This window comes from Mauremys mutica, chromosome 8 (assembly GCF_020497125.1).
Source record: "Mauremys mutica isolate MM-2020 ecotype Southern chromosome 8, ASM2049712v1, whole genome shotgun sequence".
In the NCBI taxonomy this organism is placed as follows: domain Eukaryota; kingdom Metazoa; phylum Chordata; order Testudines; family Geoemydidae; genus Mauremys; species Mauremys mutica.
In genome coordinates this window covers 38,708,766-38,728,917 of record NC_059079.1, presented here as the reverse complement: position 1 = coordinate 38,728,917, position 20,152 = coordinate 38,708,766, and the positions used below count along the sequence as shown (strand labels likewise).

At 42.6% G+C, this 20,152-nt stretch overlaps 2 protein-coding genes across 10 annotated transcripts in view; one reads left to right on the top strand and one right to left on the bottom strand.

Moving 5' to 3' along the window:
• The window catches only part of LOC123376497 (uncharacterized oxidoreductase ZK1290.5-like), a 90,480-nt gene extending 77,274 nt beyond the window's left edge, over window positions 1-13,206 (bottom strand). For 8 of the 9 annotated variants that reach the window (XM_045028525.1, XM_045028520.1, XM_045028521.1 and 5 more), the window contains exon 1: window positions 13,058-13,204. In XM_045028525.1, the coding sequence (XP_044884460.1) occupies window positions 13,058-13,163 (106 nt within the window). In that variant the 5' untranslated portion in view covers window positions 13,164-13,204. Of the gene's footprint in view, window positions 1-13,057 lie in introns of all 9 variants that reach the window. The other variant, XM_045028527.1, reaches the window with a different exon arrangement.
• Window positions 13,204-20,152, top strand: part of DPH5 (diphthamide biosynthesis 5) — a 28,575-nt gene continuing 21,626 nt past the window's right edge. Inside the window, exons 1-3 of the mRNA XM_045028528.1 lie at window positions 13,204-13,314; window positions 13,659-13,836; window positions 17,666-17,790. Of these exons, the coding sequence (XP_044884463.1) occupies window positions 13,702-13,836; window positions 17,666-17,790 (260 nt within the window). The 5' untranslated portion in view covers window positions 13,204-13,314; window positions 13,659-13,701. The remainder of the gene's footprint in view (window positions 13,315-13,658; window positions 13,837-17,665; window positions 17,791-20,152) is intronic.

Genomic DNA, 20,152 nt, shown 5'->3' with positions numbered 1-20,152 from the left:
GCAGGAAAAAGTTAATTTATTATGAAGTCAATAATTACAAAACTAACATTTAAAATACCTTCATACAAAGAGAGTTAAAATCTACAATGCTAATATATCTAGATACCTTAGGAGCTTGAAAACATAGCTACAATAATGACAAAGAGTCCTGTGGCACTTTATAGACTAACAGAAGTATTGGAGCATGAGCTTTCATGGGTGAATACCCACTTAGTCAGACGCATGCTTTTTACAGACCCAGACTAAGACGGCTACCCCTCTGATGCTTGACACCATGCATAGCTACAATAATGATCATCATAGTATACTTGAGAGCTATTGCTGGTGTAGACCCCAGTTCAGCAAGGTACTAAAGCTTGTGCCTAACTTTAACCACAACAATAGTGCCCCTGAAGCCAATGAGACTACTTGTGCTTAAAGTTAGGATGTGCTTATATACTTTGCTGAAACAAGGCAGAGACCCCAATCCTGCAAACTGATGCAGTGATGCAGGCTCTTAGACTCATATAGAATCCTGCTGAGGTCCACTGGAGTTAGTGTGTTTGGGGCAAAGGTCTGCATCAGCACATCTGTTTGCAGCACTGGGGCTTAAAACTGAGCATTAAAGTTTGACAATAAGTTACCCTTCTGATTAAATGTGTTTTGTTTTTAGTTTCAAATAGGAAAATGAAAAGATACATTCTCAATGTCTCCAAGACAAACTACATTCTTCATACTTCCTATTACATACAGCCTTAGAATATAATTATGTACTAGAATGCAAAGGACTTCCTTTCATGCACCGAGTACAGGGAACTGAGCATACTGTATATGAAACTGTATATGTGAACAGCAAAAAAAAAAAAAAAAAGTTTCTTTATAACATATAAAGACTACCTTAAAGATGATTTGCAAATAACCCTTTTATCCTGTTGTTTTTCCTCTTGCTTGTGTTCTGCATAATCAGGTCTTCATATCACTCTCTTTGCTGGAGGTCCTTGGCAAGAATACTACAGGACCTAAAGAAAGTCTATGAATCAGCACCCCTTCTATCTCAGTTGTGGGGATGGGGGAGGGAGATAGATGAGGGACTACTGCAGCTTAGGTTACAGCCTCATGTGACATCACTATTCACCTCTTCCAAAGAACTTGCCAAGGATCTCTGGCAAAGAAGGAAGTGGGGCTTTATGCTTCAAACATGATATTCAAAAGGTGAAAAAAGGGGGTGGAGCAGTGTGACATTCTGTACCTCAGTGGAACACCCTGCACCGCCATGTTCATCCTTATATGATTGTGTGGTATCCAATGCAAAGTTTGTCATGTTGGATGTCTTTGGAAGGCTCATGATGCACTGATCATTGTAGTTATAGTAATGTTATAGGTTGTAATTTCCTGTATATAATTATGAGGTTGAAAATGTGTCCTCATGGCTTAAAAAAATGCCCAGGCAAAACTCTCCAGGAACAGAGGGGCAGTTCACACCTCATCAGGGCATGTATGGGACAAACCCAGCCCAGCCTCACAGGAACAAAGGACTCTGACCTAGGCAGAAACAAAGGATCTGTTGGACTCTCGAGTGAGTCACCCCCCTTCCCTTGGTCAGTTTGGGACTACGATGAAGTAATGCTCACCTTACCCTAAAGGGAGGGGGCAAAGCCAAGAGGGAAGAAAGAACATGATAAAAGGGAGAGACGTTTGCCATGCTGGCTCTCTCTTCCACCTCCATCTACAGACACCACCACCAAGCGACTGAAGCGCTGATCAAAGGGCAGAGCCTAGCTGAAGGGCAACCAGCCAGCCTGTGGTGAGAAGCATCTAAGTTTGTAAGGGCACTGAAAGTATTAAGATTAGCTTAGAATGCATTTTGCTTTCATTTCATTTGACCAAATCCGACTTCTTGTGCTTTGACTTATAATCACTTAAAATCTATCTTTTGTAGTTAATAAATCTGTTTATTCTACCTGAAGCAGTGCATTTGGTTTGAAGCATGTCAGAGACTCCCCTTGGGATAACAAGCTTGGTATACATATCAATTTCTTTGTTAAATTGACGAACTCATATAAGTTTGCAGCATCCAGCGGGCATAACTGGACACTGCAAGATGCAGGTTCCTAGGGCTGTGTCCTTCAGTTGCACAATCCAAGCAGCGGCTGGCCAAAAACGCTTACTCACATAACTAGGAGCAGCTTACATGCTAGAGGCTGTGCATGAACTGCCCCGGAGTGGGGGTTCTCACAGCAGAGCAGGGTAAGGCTGACTCCCAGAGTTGAGGATTGGAGTAACCTAGCAAATCACCGATCCAGATAACACAAGGGGTAGCTCACAGGCAGAAAAACACTTTTTTAAACAAAAAGTTTTAAAACATCTTTGTACATCATAAAAGCACAGTGAACAACTAAAATTAAATATACTTGGTTTGTTTTACCATTCATTTCAAAGTTATTATATTTAACTCTTACCACTCCATTGCCCATCTGGAGATTGCTTTAAATTATTTCTTTTAGGTAATAAAGTTGTCAAACAAAGAAAATACAAACTGGATTTTTATATTATACAAAACCACTTTCAGTTAAAATTAACACTATTAGGTTAAAAATCACATACAGTATTTAAAATGTCTTCATCTATATTAATAACATTTTTGATTATTAAAAGTGATTGTTTTAAAAACTGAATTTACTTTTCATTATTAATGTTAACTGTTTACTTTTTGGACTTAACTAATCTTGGGCAATGGAAACTGACTATTTACTGGTGCTATGTTTCATTCACGTGAGAATCACTTGCCCACTGGGTGAGGGTGCAGAATTCTTACTGTCCTCTTACTGTATGGACGACTACACCAGTGACACAATTTGTGTCCGTGTCACATGAACAAGAACAAGAAGTGCCAGAGAACCCAGCATGAGAGTAAGCTAGTTAACAAATTACAGATAATTTGTGGACCCGATCATGAATTTGGACAAATGGAGAGACTGTTCTTGTAGCTAGGAAACCATCCACGTGAGCCAGTCTTTGTAAAACAAACAATGTCATGTGGGAATAGCACAAGAGGAATCTGTTCTGAAAGGAAGTAGATTTTTATAGGGTTTTCCCCTCCCAAAAATGAGAGCGGTACTTTTATATCAGGGGTAGGCAACCTATGGCACGGGTGCCGAAGGCGGCAGGCAAGCTGGTTTTTAGTGGGACTCACACTGCCCAGGTCCTGTCCACCGGCCCGGGAGGCTCTGGATTTTCATTTAATTTTAAATAAAGCCTCTTAAACATTTTAAAAACCTTATTTACTTTACATACAACAATAGTTTAGTTATATATTATAGACTTATAGAACGAGACCTTCTAAAAGCATTAAAATGTATTACTGGCACGCGAAACCTTAAATTAGAGTGAATAAATGAAGACTCGGCACACCACTTTTGAAAGGTTGCCGACCCCTGTTTATACTATTTCCCTTTCCTCTTACTCCCCACTAGGTGGCAGCACTCACACCACATACTCTAATCCAAATGGAAATGCAATTGAGGGTTGAATTTGGCTTTTGAGAGTTCCAGGAGGGCCTCATGGGTTTTTCATTAACCTCTTTCTTCAGAACATGGGTATGGGAATATGGCTGCAATCAATCAAGAGTCTTTAGAATTCACCTGGGGAGAGGGTCACACTTGCACAGAAATTCTTGGCATTAGAATGAACTTGGTACAAATATTTAGGCCTCCATTTCATATGTACTGTAAATTTCCCCAACTTCTCCCCCAAAATACAAGACCCTTCAGGCCTGTTTTATACATAAATGGTAGCAAAAAAGGTGCACATTTTTTTCCCATTTGCAGGTACCCTTTAAAATGAGTTAGATTGGTGTTTAGCAAGTTTTTTAAGTAAGGTAAATAAGCACCAAGTTGGAACTGGGTGAAATCAGGCAGAAGTAATGGAGGGACCAGGCCAACAGTTTAGTCAGGATATAATAGCATGCTCATTCTGTTGCCTGAGTGCAAATATACTGCTGCCTGGAGAGTGGCCATGTTTTGAATGTATGTAGCAAGTGAAGTATCTGGAGGGCCTCAAAGATCAATTACAGCTTCTCTAGGTCAGAGCTACTGGACTGATGGATGAATAAGAGAGAGAGAGGGTGATTTGTAGACATGGCATTTAGTTCATCACAAGAGGCTATTAAGGAAACATGGTAACCAAGAGTGAGAAGTAAAATTTTGTCAAGATTACAACAAAAAACTAGTTGAGATAGAAAACAAAGAGAAGGAATAAACAGCCGATTCTCAGTATGGAATAAGATTAATAGTGACGCATGCCATAGAGCTTGGTACCAGGACCAATGTTCCATAAATTTCTTGATCTGAAAGAGGTGCAAAAAGCAACATGGCAAAATTGTGGATGACACAAAATTAGAGCCCAATCCTGCTGCCACTTCCATTGATTTCAGTGGGAGCAGGAGGAGGCCCTTTCTAATGTTGGTCAGATCAGAAAGGACTGAGCACCTCTAAAAGTAACCTAACAAAACTAGAAAAATGGGTAACAAAACTGCAGGACATAGTGTGGACACATGCAAGATAATGCACATTGGAAGGTACAATTTAAAATATTTGTATGCACCAACAGGTTCTGAATTATCTGTAACCTCTCGCGAACAAGACTGAGATGTTATAGTGAAAGAGCAGTGATTGCTCCAGAAATATTAAGCATTTTAATGAAGGGAACAGAGAATAGTACAGGAAATATTATATTGCCATAATCAAATTGCCATAATGCAAATTGATAGTGCTGTATGTCCTAACCTTGAATGCTGAAATCAGTGCAAGTTAATCCAAGTCAGTGGATAAGACTAAATCAGTTACAGGGATCACTTCTGTAGAATAAGGTGCTTGTTTTTTATAATCACTTGCCTGGTTATGGCTACAATTTAAGTTGCCAATTTAAATACTGAAGTCAGGACATAAACAAGTAAAGGTTTTCATAGCTGCTCACCTTGCAGTCAGTATATACTAAAGTTCACAGGCATTTTAAAATGTCCAGTCACCCCACGCCCTGTGGCCTCCTGACCAAGAGCAGTTTTGGTAAAAGAAAGCATAGCAACAGAAAGGCAATGATCAGTTGCAGAAAGTGATCTCTTAACCCCTGTTCTGTCTTTCTATTTGTTTTCTCTCTCCAACTCCAGAAACACCATTAGACCTTGACAAATTTACCAGGTTCCTAACTAGCTAGAGGCAAACACACAAAAAACGGCATGGGGTGGAAACAAACAAACTCCAGGAACAGTGTGATAAAAAAACATAGCTTTTCTGCCACTTCTAGTTGCTGTGAATGGGAAAGGTACTGGATTTCTGCGGGTGTTCTTGGACCCGCTTATGGGCTCTGTCTTTTATGTCAGCCTCTGGCTAAAAAGTGTCTTAAAAAATGTGAAGCTCCATCCCTCAGCTGCTCTTCTATCCCTTCAGTCTTCTGGTTGTTGAGAGTAGTGAAGTATTGGTCTTTGATACCCAAAGTCCTTCTCACCTTCCAGTTTTGAGGTCTTCCTCCCTCATGAATAACTCAAGTGCCTGTCTGTGCTGCTTGCCAATCAACATGATTTTGGAGAGTTACACGCTTACCCATAGGCTATGTTCATTTCTCTACGCAGTTTAAGAAAGCTTAAGCAGAAGCAGACACATTGGAGCTGTCTGTTCTCAGATTTATGAAGACAGCACTGCACTGGTTAAAATTCAATTCCACAAGGGTTAGAATTTATTTGTAATGAAATCTTAATCTCTGCAGAAATTGGCTTATCCACCCCTCCCCCACCAACTCACCAGGGAAAGTTCCCCACTCTCTACTACTGAGTCAATTATTCAAGCTCTGAGCAGCAGCACAGTTAAGGCAGTACCAACAACCCTTTACTATTATAGTACTATTATTATTTATTTATTTGTATTGTGGCAGCATCTAGAGCCCCCTGGCATGCACCACTATGCTAGCCATTGTATTTTCAAGAAATAACAGCTTGACCACAAATATAAACATAATATATGCTTTTTTGCTTGAAGTGTTTTGAGGCGTACTTAAGCACTTTTTAATATTGCCTTATTGTTGCTATATATTATAGGGTCTTCAAAATAGCTGGCGAGGTTATAAGCCATTTTCTATATCTAGGTAGCAACAGAAAAGAAGAGGTCAGAGACCCAAATTCTGTTGTCAGTTATAACATTGAGAGACAAGGTGGGTGAGGTAATATCTTTTATTGGACCAGCTTCTGTTGGTGAGAGAGACAAACTTTCAAGCTAACGCTTGTCTCTCTCACCAACAAAAGTTGGTCCAATAAAAGATATTACCTCTCCCACCTTGTCTCTCTAATAATCGTTGGACCAACACAGGTGCAACAACAGTTATAACACTGTAAATTAAGAGTCACCCCTTTGAAGTCATATCTGTCAGAAGTTATTGGTCCAGAGTGTTTCAAATTTAACTGAATTTTCTTGCTTCTCTGTTTTGTTAGTCCCTGTCTTGTGCTTTCACTTAGGAAGCTCAATAAACAATTGTTTAGTTCTTACTGAATGACTGAAGAAGCCAAACTATTTTGAAAAAGAATACAAGGGCGTATTAGGGATAGATAGATTCTTCCCCCAATCATCAGCAATTCCAAATACAGTGATAAGAAATGTGTAGCTTTACAATCTCCAGTGGGGGCTGGTGGGTGGAGGAAATAATTTCTGAGGCAGTCAGAAATCTACATATTCTAATTACATTGGAGTGATTGACAGCAAAAGAGGACTATCTGAATTAGTGCATTGTCAATGTAATCTCTAACTCAGTAATTAGGAACTTATTCTTCAATACAACTTTCACAGATCAAAGACAATGCTATGAATTAAATAAAAAAACCTAAATCATAGGGAATAAAACTAGCCATTTGAATTACATAGGTTAATTCATACACTCTCTGTGCCAAGATGGACAGCTGCTTCAAGCCCTTATTAAACTAAGGTTAAACAATAATAAAACAAAGTGATTTTAATAAGCAAAATACTTCAAAAAGATTGAAATACATATTTCAATGCTACTGAGTGGCTACAATTTTATAGCTGTGTCAAAATGTTTTTTGGCACTGTGCAGTAAATACTAAAAGTTTAAAAGAACGATTCTGAGTGAAATCCTGACCCCATTAAAGTTAATGGCAAAACTCCCCTCGACTTCATTGGAGCCAGGATTTCACATGCTGTCTCTGACAGCTCGCTTCTGAAGCCATTGGGCCTGATTCTGCCTTCATTTATATTGGTGTAAACCTAGGATAACTTCACTGAAGTCAGAAGTGTGTAGAACCAATGTAAAACTGGTGAAGATGAATCAGCCTCACAGACTTGAAAAGAAACTGTGCTGGAATATTAATACCTTCTATTCTATATTAGAGAAGTGGAAACTCCTTTTATTTTACAGCTTAATTACTTGATGGTTTCTGTTTGGCTTGATTCCAGTGCCCCAGACAAAGAACACAAGTGTTTTTGGTTTTGTGGGTTTTTTTTAAATCACAGAGAAGCTGTAATATTTAACTAAAGTAGAATAAATAATGCTTCATGTGGAAAGATTTGGAAAAGGTACTTGAGTTTTACAACATGCTGTCAAATGAAAGAAGCTTTTGGAAAGGTCACAAAGGAGAAGAGGAAAAAAAGAAAAGCTCTTCAAATGATGCATGAAAGAGTATCTGACCTTAATCAGATGGTCAAATTAACTACTTTGCTTTACAACATACAAGAGCTCAGATTTAATTTGCCATAAAACGAGCACAAAAAAATAATAGTCATGAACAAAAATGTTTGAAAAATCAGGTCTGAGATTCCAGGCCTCCATGCTGGGGGGAGGAGAGAGAAATCCTTCTGACTGAAGGGTAGCAGCAGAGCCACTAGACAGCATTTACTATAGCTTCAGGGCTGCAGTAACCCTCTGGCTGGTTTGCTCTCCCTTTGTGGGATCTATTGGCCATGCCTCTGTCCCAGGCCATCCTTGCCCCATACTCTCATCTGGGAAAGTTCATTCTTTGTGTATGTCAGGAAGACTGAAGTCCTTTATTTATCAACTTAACATGTTCAGCATGGGCAACTGCAGCACAGGATTACTCATGCTCTCCTACCTACATGGTGCTACGCTGACTTAATAGAGGGACAATCTTTACGAATATGAGGGTAGTTCAGGCTGCATATCAGTTTAATGCTTGGATTCTGCAGAACCATCAGCCAAGGTGCAAATTCTGATGGCTGTGAGGGGGAGATATATAATTGGGGCAGTGGAGGTGCCAAAAAGAATGTTCAAATCCAAGAGAAACTTATTTTTTCAGGATGTGTCAATTGCGGTTCAATGAACAAGAAAATCCTTTTCTCTAATTCTCAAAGAACAGAGGGAAGGAATATCTGCTTTGCTCTGCTTCACTGATAAGAAAGAGGGAAATCCTTTCTTTCAAACTTTATGGAAACTCTGATGCCTGAACAGGCATAGCAGGGATATATTCTGGTTAGTTTGTAGTCTCAGCTATGCTGATTTTTATGAAGCAGTTTCTCTGACCCATCGCTAGCTTTGATCAAAACAGCTATTGTGTGGTGTCCAGATAGGTTTCTACCCTTTTACATCTTTAAGTAAACAAAGCTCCCTTGAGTGGTTTATTAACCCTAGTGTCGGGTTGTTTGCTATGCTATCAATATTTTAGATTTTAATTTTGTTATTGACAAAAATATGTTTTCATTATCATTCTCCTATTTTCAGGCCCAGAATGTGATTTTTTAAGAAACACGTTTTCATTAATTACAATTATTATTAAAAAAACAAATTTACTCGCTTATCATAATATGACTATTAATAAACTACAAGTATTTGCCCCACTGGGTGAATTAACAGTGCAGCCTCGATCCTGCAAAGTATAATATGTAAATCCAAAAGTCTCAGAATAAGGCATTAACTTACTATAGCACAAAGACGGGTTTGACAGAGTAAAAAGCAAGGCTGTAAATACAGCAAATGACATCTAGTAGCCTTCAACAAAAATATCTGTACAGAGAGTCAAGTCCAAAAATCCCACTGACTTCAGTTTGAGTTTTGCCTGTGATCACAATTTTGCATATGGATCCCCATGCATGAACCCTCATGCCTGGCAGCAGTATCTGTGTTAGGACTATAGTATCAGGCTCAGAACTCCCTTTGTAATCACTGGTTGCACTGTTGCCTTCTATTGTGATTTTCTGTACTCTTCTTAAAGCCTTAGCTCGTGGAGTTATTTGATTACATGAGAATCTCAGCTTTCAAAAATTTCTAGCCCTCATGGTTGTAGAAAAAAGCTAGAGAATGTGAATGCTGAAGACTCAAACACAGAAAGGAAATATAAACACCCCTCCATTATTTTTTTAAATCTTATGATTTTTAAGCCTCCCTCATGACTCTTGGGGGCCTGACTCATGATTTTTGAACACTTGTGGTTGGCAATACCGTGCTTGTATTACAGAATATATTCATCAGACTTTTATTATGCAACACCATCCCCATCAATGACGCAATGTTTACCACCAAGCTCCTGGTCCTAGTATTCGTAAATTGGATTTGAACTATGTACTTTAAGCAGATAAACAAAAGCAATTAACATTTTTTAATGTGGTGATCCACTTCATTGTTTTCATGAACTGACTAAATGACCACTGAAAGATTTAGCCTAACTTTAACCCAGCAAAGAATATTTGTTTCCATTTTCATGAACCCTCTTTACAATCCTGCAAATTTAGCATGTGCCTAATTTTATTCACATGCATAACCCCTAGATAAACAAAGGATTTGCAAGATTTTATTCTTGATCCTTAGGCACCTGCATTATGCCTCCTTGCCACACTTCCACGCTTTACATGTTAGGAATATTGAAGCATTACTCTCTCCCACCCCACTCTGAAAACTGGTGCCTATTTCCCCTTAAGCAACAAAGAGTCCTGTGGCACCTTTAAGACTAACAGATGTATGTCTGTATTTGTGCAAGTTTCTTCATGAGGTTGATAGATTTCCATTCCATACGGCTAAATGCAGTGCCTTGCATGGTGTCAAGTATCACAGGGGTAGTGTTAGTCAGGACTCTTTGTTGCTTTTTACAGATCCAGACTAACACGGCCACCCCTCTGATACTATTTCCCCTTAAATTTCCCAGAAGAGTCAATCCTTCGTAGATTTGTTGCTCAAACCAAAGGACCAAACTCCACTATCTGAGTAGCATACAAAACTCCCATTCAAGAGAAGGGGCAAAATTTGGGCCCAAAAGTGGTAATAGCGAGATGATGACTTAAACTAGGGTGGACTGATTATCTACATAACCTTTTTCCATTAACTAATTTTTGAACATCCAACTTTCTTATAGAAGGGATCCCTTAAATAGTATGTCCAAATAGTTTTTTGGTGTTTTTAAATCTTAAAAATTTTGTAAGTGACTTTCTGATTCCCCAGCTGAAGATCAGAAAGGTCCTTTGGGATGATCTAAGAGCAACACTGAACATTAAGGCTGGTTGATATTTCTTCCATTAGAAATTTATTCAGTCTTTAAAAAAATTTGCATTTTTGGAAATTTTGTTTCAAAATAGCAGGACAATTCGTTACTTTCCCACCCTAATTTTTCTCCACTGGAAAAAAAAGGGGGGGGGGAGTAAAAAAAAAAATAGTGTGTGTGTGTGGGGGAAATAAAATAAGTAAAACTGGAAAAAAAATCAAGATGTGCTCTGTATATACACCTGCCTGAGATCTCTTGAGTTTCACCTTTGGCTACTGCTCTTACTACTAAATAAAGACCATTTTACAGAATCCGGGACAGAATGTGCATACAGGGAAGGAAGAGTGAAGATCTCCTCAGAGCAGTACATGAGAGTGATGTCATCCTGCTAGGGTTTGAGGCAGGAAGTGCAACTGACCATCAACAAACACTGGAATTCACTGTATACAAAGTTCGGTCAAATGTGCCAAGGTTCCCAAGTGAAAAAGAGAACAGAAATATTTTATGATTTCTTTCTATTACAGTAACATTAGGTGTTATTGGTATCAACAGCATACTTGTATCAAAACAATGATAAATTTATTGTATATCAATGATCAACCCTCTATGCATTTGTGATATCTTACAGTATTGCCAACCTTAAGCATTGAAAAATCATGAGTCACCCCCCTCCTCCAAATTCATGAGATTTTTAAAATGTAGATGAGTTATTTGCCTTCTGCTGTCTGAACCTTTAAGATACACAAAGGCCACGTTTTCAAATATTTGCCTGCAGCCATGAGGGCTAGAAACTTACTATATTTCATATAAAAAATGAAAGCTGAGATTCTTGGGGAGACTTTTAAATCCAGCATCTGGAGCGTTAAGAAAAACACCTAATATTGAAAGACCTAAGGTAAAAATCACAAGATCTGGCAACATTGCTTTAGACAAATTTGCTGAAACTGGAAAAAAAAATGTCAAGAAAGAGAAGTCAGTTGCAATTTTTTTTTCCTGACCTCTGAGGAGAAGACACATCTGCTCCACATTTTCCCTCATTCTGCAAAGGTGGATGGGTTCTAGTTTTATTTAATGTGTTTATTGTCGTATACAGAATCTATAAGTACATAGATGCTGTACAATAGTAATTCAAAACTTACAGATGCTAAAAAGCCATATTGCTCTGGGGCCAGATGATTTCACTGTGTGTGTTTCACTGTGACATTTAGGGCCAATTTTTTATACAAGAAGGGCTGAAGTCTAAAACTGCAAATACATGTGCCTTTACGATGACTGAATGTGCAAGTCAGGTAATCACACATGCAAATAGGTACACAACCAACCAGCCATTTATGCACACAATTACCTGATTTGCATGTGCAAGTAAGGGTGCACACTTGCGAGTGAACATAGATGCTTTTTTAAAAACTCACCCCAAAAATCTCCATTCTTCCAACTTGCACAAACTCAGACCTGCTCCAAATCTCCCCCAGTGAGGAACATGGAGGTTATCTATAGGCAGAGTTTACAGAGGAAGAAAGGGCTGGTAGGAAAGTAGGGGCATATTCATGCAGTGGTAGTCTCCCTCTATGAGAAGAGAAGGGTGCATATTTAAATAAGGCCTGTGATACTCTACCTTGGGATTTTTGGAAGCCTTGCACAGAAAACAGCCCAGCTGCAACAGTGGGCTGGTGTGTGGGGTGATATGGGGTGGGGCAGGGCAGCGACACAGGCACTGGACAGTGGGCTGGGGACTATGTTGTTACAAGGAGACTGCTGGTGCAGGGTAGTGACACAGGTAGTGAGTAGTGCTATGATGTGGGATTGCTGGTGCAGGGCAGTGACACAGGCACAGGGCAGCAGGCTGGGGGCTGTGTGGGGGACGGGTAGGACAATGACATAGGCACCGATGTGGGGGTGTGGTGTGGCATGGGGAGGAGTAGGGCAATGACACAGGCCCGGGGCAGCAGGCTGGGGGCTGTGTGGGGTACGGGTAGGACAATGACATAGGCACTGAGGTGGGGGGTGTGGTGTGGCACGGAGATGGGGTAGGGCAATGACACAGGCACAGGGCAGCAGGCTGGGGGCTGTGTGGGGCACGGGTAGGACAATGACATAGGCACTGAGGTGGGGGTGTGGTGTGGCACAGGGAGGGGCAGGGCAGTGACACAGGCCCGGGGCAGCAGGCTGGGGCTGTGCGGGGCACGGGTAGGACAATGACATAGGCACCGAGGTAGGGGTGTGGTGTGGCACGGAGATGGGGTAGGGCAGTGACACAGGCCCGGGGGGGCAGGCTGGGGACTGTGTGGGGGACGGGTAGGACAAGGACATAGGCACTGAGGTGGGGGTGTGGTGGGGCACGGGGAGGGGTAGGGCAGTGACACAGGCACAGGGCAGCAGGCTGGGGGCTGTGTAGGGCACGGGTAGGACAATGACATAGGCACTGAGCTGGGGGTGCCACAGGCCCGGGGCAGAGGCTGGGGACACGATGCGCTGTGGGTAGAGCAAGGACACGCCACGGGCTGGCGTGTGACCGGGACACGGCGCTGGGCAGGGCCACGGGGCTCAGCTCCCTGCCCAGCGCCGCCGGCTGCGGGAGGGATGCAGGGCACTTACCCAGCCCCAGCACGGGGATGTGTAAGCCATTGGCGAGGGGGAGCGTGGGGAAGCCCAGCGGCGCCCGGCCAGGCGCCCAGGTGGCCATGCTGAGCCGCGCCCCCATCGACCGCCTCCTCCGCCGCGCCAGGCAACTGTCTCCAAGCCCTCCCCCGCTCCTCCCCTGCCGTCGTAAAGCGCCGCAGAGCGAGGCGGGCTTTACGGCTGGGAGCCGGGGGGCGCGGCGTGCTGCGAGGGGCCGCCGCTGCTGCGAGCAGGTTCTTGGCCCATGAGTCAGGCGGGACCCCCCGCCCCGGTGTCCCCTGCACGGAGCCAGGCCCAGCGCGCTCCGGGGTGGCCTAGGCTGCTCCGCGCGCGGCTGGTGCAGCCTGGCGGCGGCGGCCCTGGGCACGTTACAGGGGAAGCTGCGAGCCCGGGGCGGGGGCTGCTTTGCCCGAGGGACATGAAACTGCCCGGTGACCCCCCTAGAGGGGACTGGGCCTGATGCCTGCCCAGGGCCCCCGCTGATCCTGAGCTCTGCAGGGGAAGAGTCTCCCTGGTGCTCCCCTGCGGAGGTAGCCGGGTAGCCATCCCTCTGACACCTGTTTCCTTCTTGTGGCAGGTCACACTCAGGAACTGGCTTCTGGTCCACTCCTGGGATTAAAATGCTTTATCTGATTGGACTAGGGCTGGGAGATGCCAAAGACATTACCGTGAAAGGGCTGGAGATTGTAAAGCACTGCCGCAGAGTATACCTGGAGGCCTACACGTCGGTCCTCACTGTAGGGAAAGAAGCACTGGTAGGTTTACGTGCCCCTGAATTGAAAGTCTTTACTGTGTTATTCCCCAAAAGATATTAAGGGGGATGCAGGGAATTGTGAATCAGTAACATCACCAGGAAAAATAATAAGGCAACTCTTCAGAAGAAAGAATAGTAAAGCATCTTTGCAAGTGTAAATAGGATCCTGACAAACCAGCATGCGCATTATATGAGTAACTTGCCTCTCTAGTTTGTTAATCCACAGGAAATCCCAATATTTCAACATTCGTTTTCTTCCTAAATTGGGACAAAGTCCAAATATCAAAATTTTTCGTGGAACAGAAAGTTAGAAAAATATCAGTTTAGAAATGCTTAAACATTTCATTGTTTAACTGGAACTTCTTCGGTGGTGCTTTAGTTAGTACTAGGGAAGTGTAAATTCAAGTGTACACTGCTTTGTCACACAATAACTGACCTGTGTGGACCCTGCTGGTGCACATTGAAAATCACTGCACTAGGGATCTTTTAAACTTGTTTTCTGGTGACCCAGTTGAAGAAAATTGTTGATGCCCGACCCAACAGAGCTGGGATGAGGGGATTGGGGGTATGGGAGGGACTTAGGGCTAGGGCAGAGGGTTAGGGTGCAGGGGTGAGGGCTGTGAGGTGGGGCCAGGAATGAGTGGTTCAGGGTGTGGGAAGGGGCTCTGGGCTGAGGCAGGGCATTGGAGTGCAGGAGGGGGTCATGGCTCTGGGCTTGGGGGGTGCAGGCTTGGGTGGGGCTGAGGATGAGGGGCTTGAGGTACAGGAAAGGGTTCTGAGTTTGGGGGGGTTCGGGGCAGGGGATTACCACAGGTGGCTGCCGGTCAGCAGCACAGAGGGGATGGTAAGGCAGGCTTCCTGCCTGTCCTGGCGCCACGAACCGCGCTGTGCCCTAGAAGCAGCCAGCAACAGGTCCAGCTCATAGGCGGAGGCACGCAAGCAGCTCTGCACAGCTGTTGCCCACAGGCACTGACTCCCTTCTCCAGCTCCCATTGGCTGGTTCCCGGCCAATGGGAGTACAGAGCTGATGCTCGGGGTGGGGACAGCTCATTGAGCCTCGTGCCCTGCCTAGGAGCCGGAATTGTTGCTGGCTGCTTCTGGGGCGCAGCGCGGTATCAGAACAGGTAGGAACTACTCTGCCTTAGCCTGGCAGCACTGACGATGGGACTTTTAACGTCCTGGTCAACAGTGCGGACCAGAGCCACCGTGACCCATTGCCTTCCATTCCGCAACCCAGTACTGGGTTGCATCCCACAGTTTGAAAACCCTAGTGCACATTATGTAGTGCTGTTTGAAACGGGACTATATAAACATGTACCAAAAAAAACAACTTTTAGTGCCCATAAGCAGGGTACACACAGGCCAGTTAGTACACGAAATGCTAGTGCACACTAAAATTTGTACCCCTTTGATGTGGACTAATGTATTGTGTTCACAAGACCTTAGTTTTGGTCTTTTGATTGTTTTGATTGTTAAACTGTATCTGCCTGTGGTGCTGTCAGTGCATCATGGGAGATGTAGGCTAGAGCCCAGTCCATAGGAGCAAATGATGGTGTAAAATACCTGAACTACAGCTCCTGTGAGGCACCACAGCACTTAACACAGATGTCAATTCAACATTAAACCCCCTGAAATGAAATGTTTCAGTTTGTTGATTCAGGTTTACTCAATCCCAGAAACAAAATATTTTGTTTAGATTTTCCAAATGGAAAACCTTGGCAAAATTGAAATTTTCCTATGGAAAATCTTGATTTTGCAGAAACTATATTTTCCATCGAAAAGAAAATTCCCAAGCAGCTCTACATGTTAAATACAAAATATTGAACAAAAGAATGAAGCTATTTTAGTCTTTCTAAAAGCTATTCATGAAGTCCCTGATATGATATTGTTAGAAACATATAATATTCCTAGGGTGAGAGGCCTTCTTGAGACTCTGAAACTGGTTAGGAGATGGGAAACAAAACATAGGAATAAATGGCCAGTTTTTAAAATGAAAAAGGGTGACCCATAGGATGTTGCTGACCAAGTTAGAAGTAGATGACACCTGGAGACTGGCTGCTTAATGGTGTGGAGGGAAATCACTTAAGAGCAACAATACAGGGACTCAGAAAGCTGTGTAGAGATGAGGAGTCTGGCCTGCAATGGATTGCTAAAACCATCCTATATCCTGGGAGCAGCTCCAAGGCAGAGGGCAGGAGCAGCACACTACCAGCAATTGGTAGCCTGCGGGGCGGCTGCCGCACAGGGAACTTAGGGGAGCTGATGGGGGGGCTGCCGTCCCACCTTGGTTCCAAGCTCCCACCAGCTAGCTCCAACATGCTGCTCTTTCTGCAAGCAGAGGACAAAGGCGGCTGCCAAACAACATTATATGGGAGCATTGCACAACTTTAAATGAGCATGTTCTCTAATTGTTCAGTAATGAAACACCGTTAGCCAGAATGACTTTTAAGTGAGGAGTTACTGTATTTGAATCTTTTAGGCAACAGCCCAATTGTTAGGCCGCTCTCCTGGGATATGGGAGATGTGGGAGACCTGGGTTCAGGCCCCTGCTCCAAATCAGACAGAGCAAGGATTTGCAAACATCCCACATCCTGGTTCTCTCCCATCCCAAGTGAGTGCCCTTATAACTAAGCTATTGACTATTCTGGGAGACGCGCACACACCCACCTGAAAAATATCCAGTCTTCACTTGTACAAGGCCCTGATCTGGTAGGTGTGCTGTCAGGCCCCACTGGAGAGATAGGAGGGGAATAATAAGCATGAGTTTCCTGCTGGGATTTAGGCATGAGCTAGGGCTCCAAGCTGCTAATTAGCTGTATGGCAGCATAAAGACATAAGTGGCTCTGCACAGGCCTACCAGTGGGGACTTTATGCACCAGCTGAGGAATAATTTTGTGAATGTCAGTGGCATGTAAATATTGATCTTGGGTGCCTAAGTACCTTTGTGGGTCTAACCCTAAGTGACTTGCCCAAGGTCACCTAGTAGGTCTGTGGCAGAGCAGGGTATTGAACCTAGGACTATTAGATCCCAGGCTACTGCCCTAACTACAGGACCATCCTTTCTCAGGGAAGCCTTTGTTACTCCTTTATGCTGTGATCACTGTTATGCTGGTTCTCTTGTTTATACACTATCCTTTGTAGGTGGAAAGCAGAGCTGGAATTGATATCACATTTTCTGTAAAGTCAGACCTTCCTGACCTCAGTTGGCTAAACAACTTTGATTTCTATAGCTCCCAAAAATGTGCTAGGTGGCTTACAGAAAAGAAGGACATGACATGTCCCTGCCCTGAAGTAGTTTGCTATCTAATGTAACAATAGTACTTACATAGCATGATGAAACTTGAGTTATAAGGATGTATAGACGTGCAAAATAGTCACTAAGCATTCTAGAACCGAACCAAGTCATGGTTCATATGTGAGGCCCTGATCCTGTAAATGCTTACACATATGCTTAATTTAAAGAACATGTGTAGTCCCATGACTTCAGTGTGATTGCTCATCTCTTTAAAGGTAAGTGTTTGAAGGATCAGAGTCTAAATGTGTTATCAACATGCATGGAAAGGTATTTAGCATGCAGAACCAGAATTGGAGCGTGAATCTGAAGTGCAAAGAAACCGAGCATCAGCTGTTGGAGGTCTCATTTCTCTGGGGATACTAATAAAGAATGGTTTCAAGACTGGTTAATTACAACATGATATAAAAAAACTAGGTCATAGCACATTTTTAGTGAATGTCTAATCTATATCTGGTTGGATGCCGCAGAAGACAGACTAAGACAAATGGAAGTCATCACCAGCTGTCTCATTTTCATGTTTTTCTTCAATCTCTAGGAGGAGTTCTATGGGAGAGAATTGATTCTGGCTGACAGAGAAACAGTGGAACAAGAAGCGGATAATATTTTAAAAGATGCTGATTTCTGTGATGTTGCTTTTCTTGTAGTTGGTGATCCATTTGGGTAAGAAAAGGCAACGCTTTAATTATTCTTCTGGCTTTGTCATTTGGCTACTTCTGGCCCTTAACAAATGGGAGCTCTCTCGTGTTACCATAATTTTCTTGCCGAAAAAAAGAAACATTCCGTTTTCATAATAATAGGAGTGTCCCCCATTCTTTTTCTTGCAGAACTGGCTACATTTGAATTTGATACAAATGTAAATAAATGGCTCACACTTTATTCTCAGTCTTGTTTTGCAGTTCTTGCACCCAAACAGCTTTCAAAACATCCTTATCAGATAGGATCTCAGACCCACTGGCACCCACAGAGATATATAAATCTTCCTTTCAAAAGTCAAGCGACAACTGTAAAATTAATTGCCATTATCCAAGCTGCCCTTCATAAAAAAAAAAAAAAGTTTTAGATTTTATCAGCGTAGCAGAAATGCTAGGCTTGTTACAAAGTATGGTGCATTTCTTGATTATGTATTAATCATGCTTTGTATTTATAAACCATGCTTTGTATTTTCAGTTGCTTTTTAATTGAATGCTGGGTGTTGGTTGCACACGCTTATGGTATTATCTATTCTAGTCTTTAAGGATGGCTGGGCCATTATAAATGTCTTGTCAGTTTGGTTTATTAAGCGTCCTATTTCAATTTCTTATTCCTGCTGGAAGCTATAGCCTTTTTCTGTCTCCAAAAGGATGTCCTTCTGCCTATGCAATCAAGCATCATCAATCTGTAATGTCAAGCCATACAGAAGAGCTCTTTGTCTCCAGCTGGTGATCCAAGACTTGTATCACAGCTTTAAGGGGCACAAGGAAAATTAAATCACTGAGCACAGTTTGGTGGGTGAGTGCATTTGGGGAGGGGCAGGAGGTTATAAAGGAGAGGAATAACTTATGTACATACAGACTCTGGGGAAACATTGAGACAATTTTTTTATTCAACTGTGTAGCTGCAGGTGATGCTGGCTATTTAGAAATATTAAAGTAACTATACTTGCAGTGTGCATTGCCATTAGAATCCAGGCTTAAGTTAAGGTGCAGTACCTATACCCTCTTGCTTTGATCCCGAATTAAGTTTAGGCATACAGGCCATATAACTACTGTGTCCATCAAAAAGTAGTTGGAGTTTGCGTGGGGCTCCCTGAGCCTGCTTCTGCAAATGTGTATACCAATGTTTTTAATGACTAGAAACATATGCTTTTATTATAACATAGTACTCTGTCTTGAAAAAATATAAAGAATTTTCTAAAACTTTTATTTATGTTGTCTAAATGTGTAGGCTTTTGGGCCCCAATTCTGAAGTCAGATCCATGTGGGCAGATTCTAATGCCTGTGTGGAGCCCCACTGACTTCAGTGGGTCTCCATAAGCGAGGATGTAAGGGTCCCCCTGCAAGAATCATATTGGAGAACCATGACCCTAAAATCTAACTCCAGGCAGCTTTGAAGTTAATTGGTGATGTTGATGTTCTAGACCATTCTAGAGCATCGTACAGTGTATTATATGGCCACAATTTTCAAAGTTGGATCTCTAAAGCTAAGTGCTCCCCTTCCCCACCCAAAAGTGGCTTGCTGTTCAGAGAGACTGAGCACCCAGAACTGCTACTATCAATAGGAGCTGCCAGTTCTCAGGATCTCTGAAAAATGGGCCACTTAAGTGCCTCATAATGGATTTAATGGTTTAACTTAGGCACCCAAGTTCAAAAATTTGTTCTTGTTCCTTATAGAAACATTCCCTTTGAGGTGGTCATCTAAACTGTGGCCAAATCAGTTGGAGGTGGGGGAAACGTTGCAAACAAGAAGTGAAACTAAGGCTCTCACGCGAACTCTCTCAGTCTATTAATATGTCAATTTTTTATGCTTAATCTAAGGTAGAAAGTATGGATTAATTTTTAGCAGTAGATATAAAAATTGTAAAGCCAATGACAGACATTAACCATTTATAAATAGGCTAAAAGAGTCCATGGTGTGTATTTCAGTCAGTGTTTGGACTCTCAGGAGTGTTGAAGGCAACTTACTGAAGAACAGTGTTCTGAAGTTTAATGCACCCCGTTTCAGATGTCTTTTTCTTCCTAATTACTCCAAGCACGCCTGCTCCCTGGGTCTATGAGGTGACTGACTGGTTGCTCCTAGTAACAAAGGGCAGGATTGTCCTATCCTGTGGAAAACCCTGTGTGAGGATGACAGAGGAGCCAGGACACCCCAAAAGTTGACCTCAGAGTTTTCAAGTAATCTGTTCTCAAGAAGGAGAGGTTTAGCTAGTGCAGAAAGGAGGAGGATGGCCTTTCAGCCCCACAGGTAAGGGATGTCCCATCCTGCTGATACAAGGGCACCACACAGAGGGCAGCTACACTGGAATTTTTCAGTTCTTTTCCCCCAC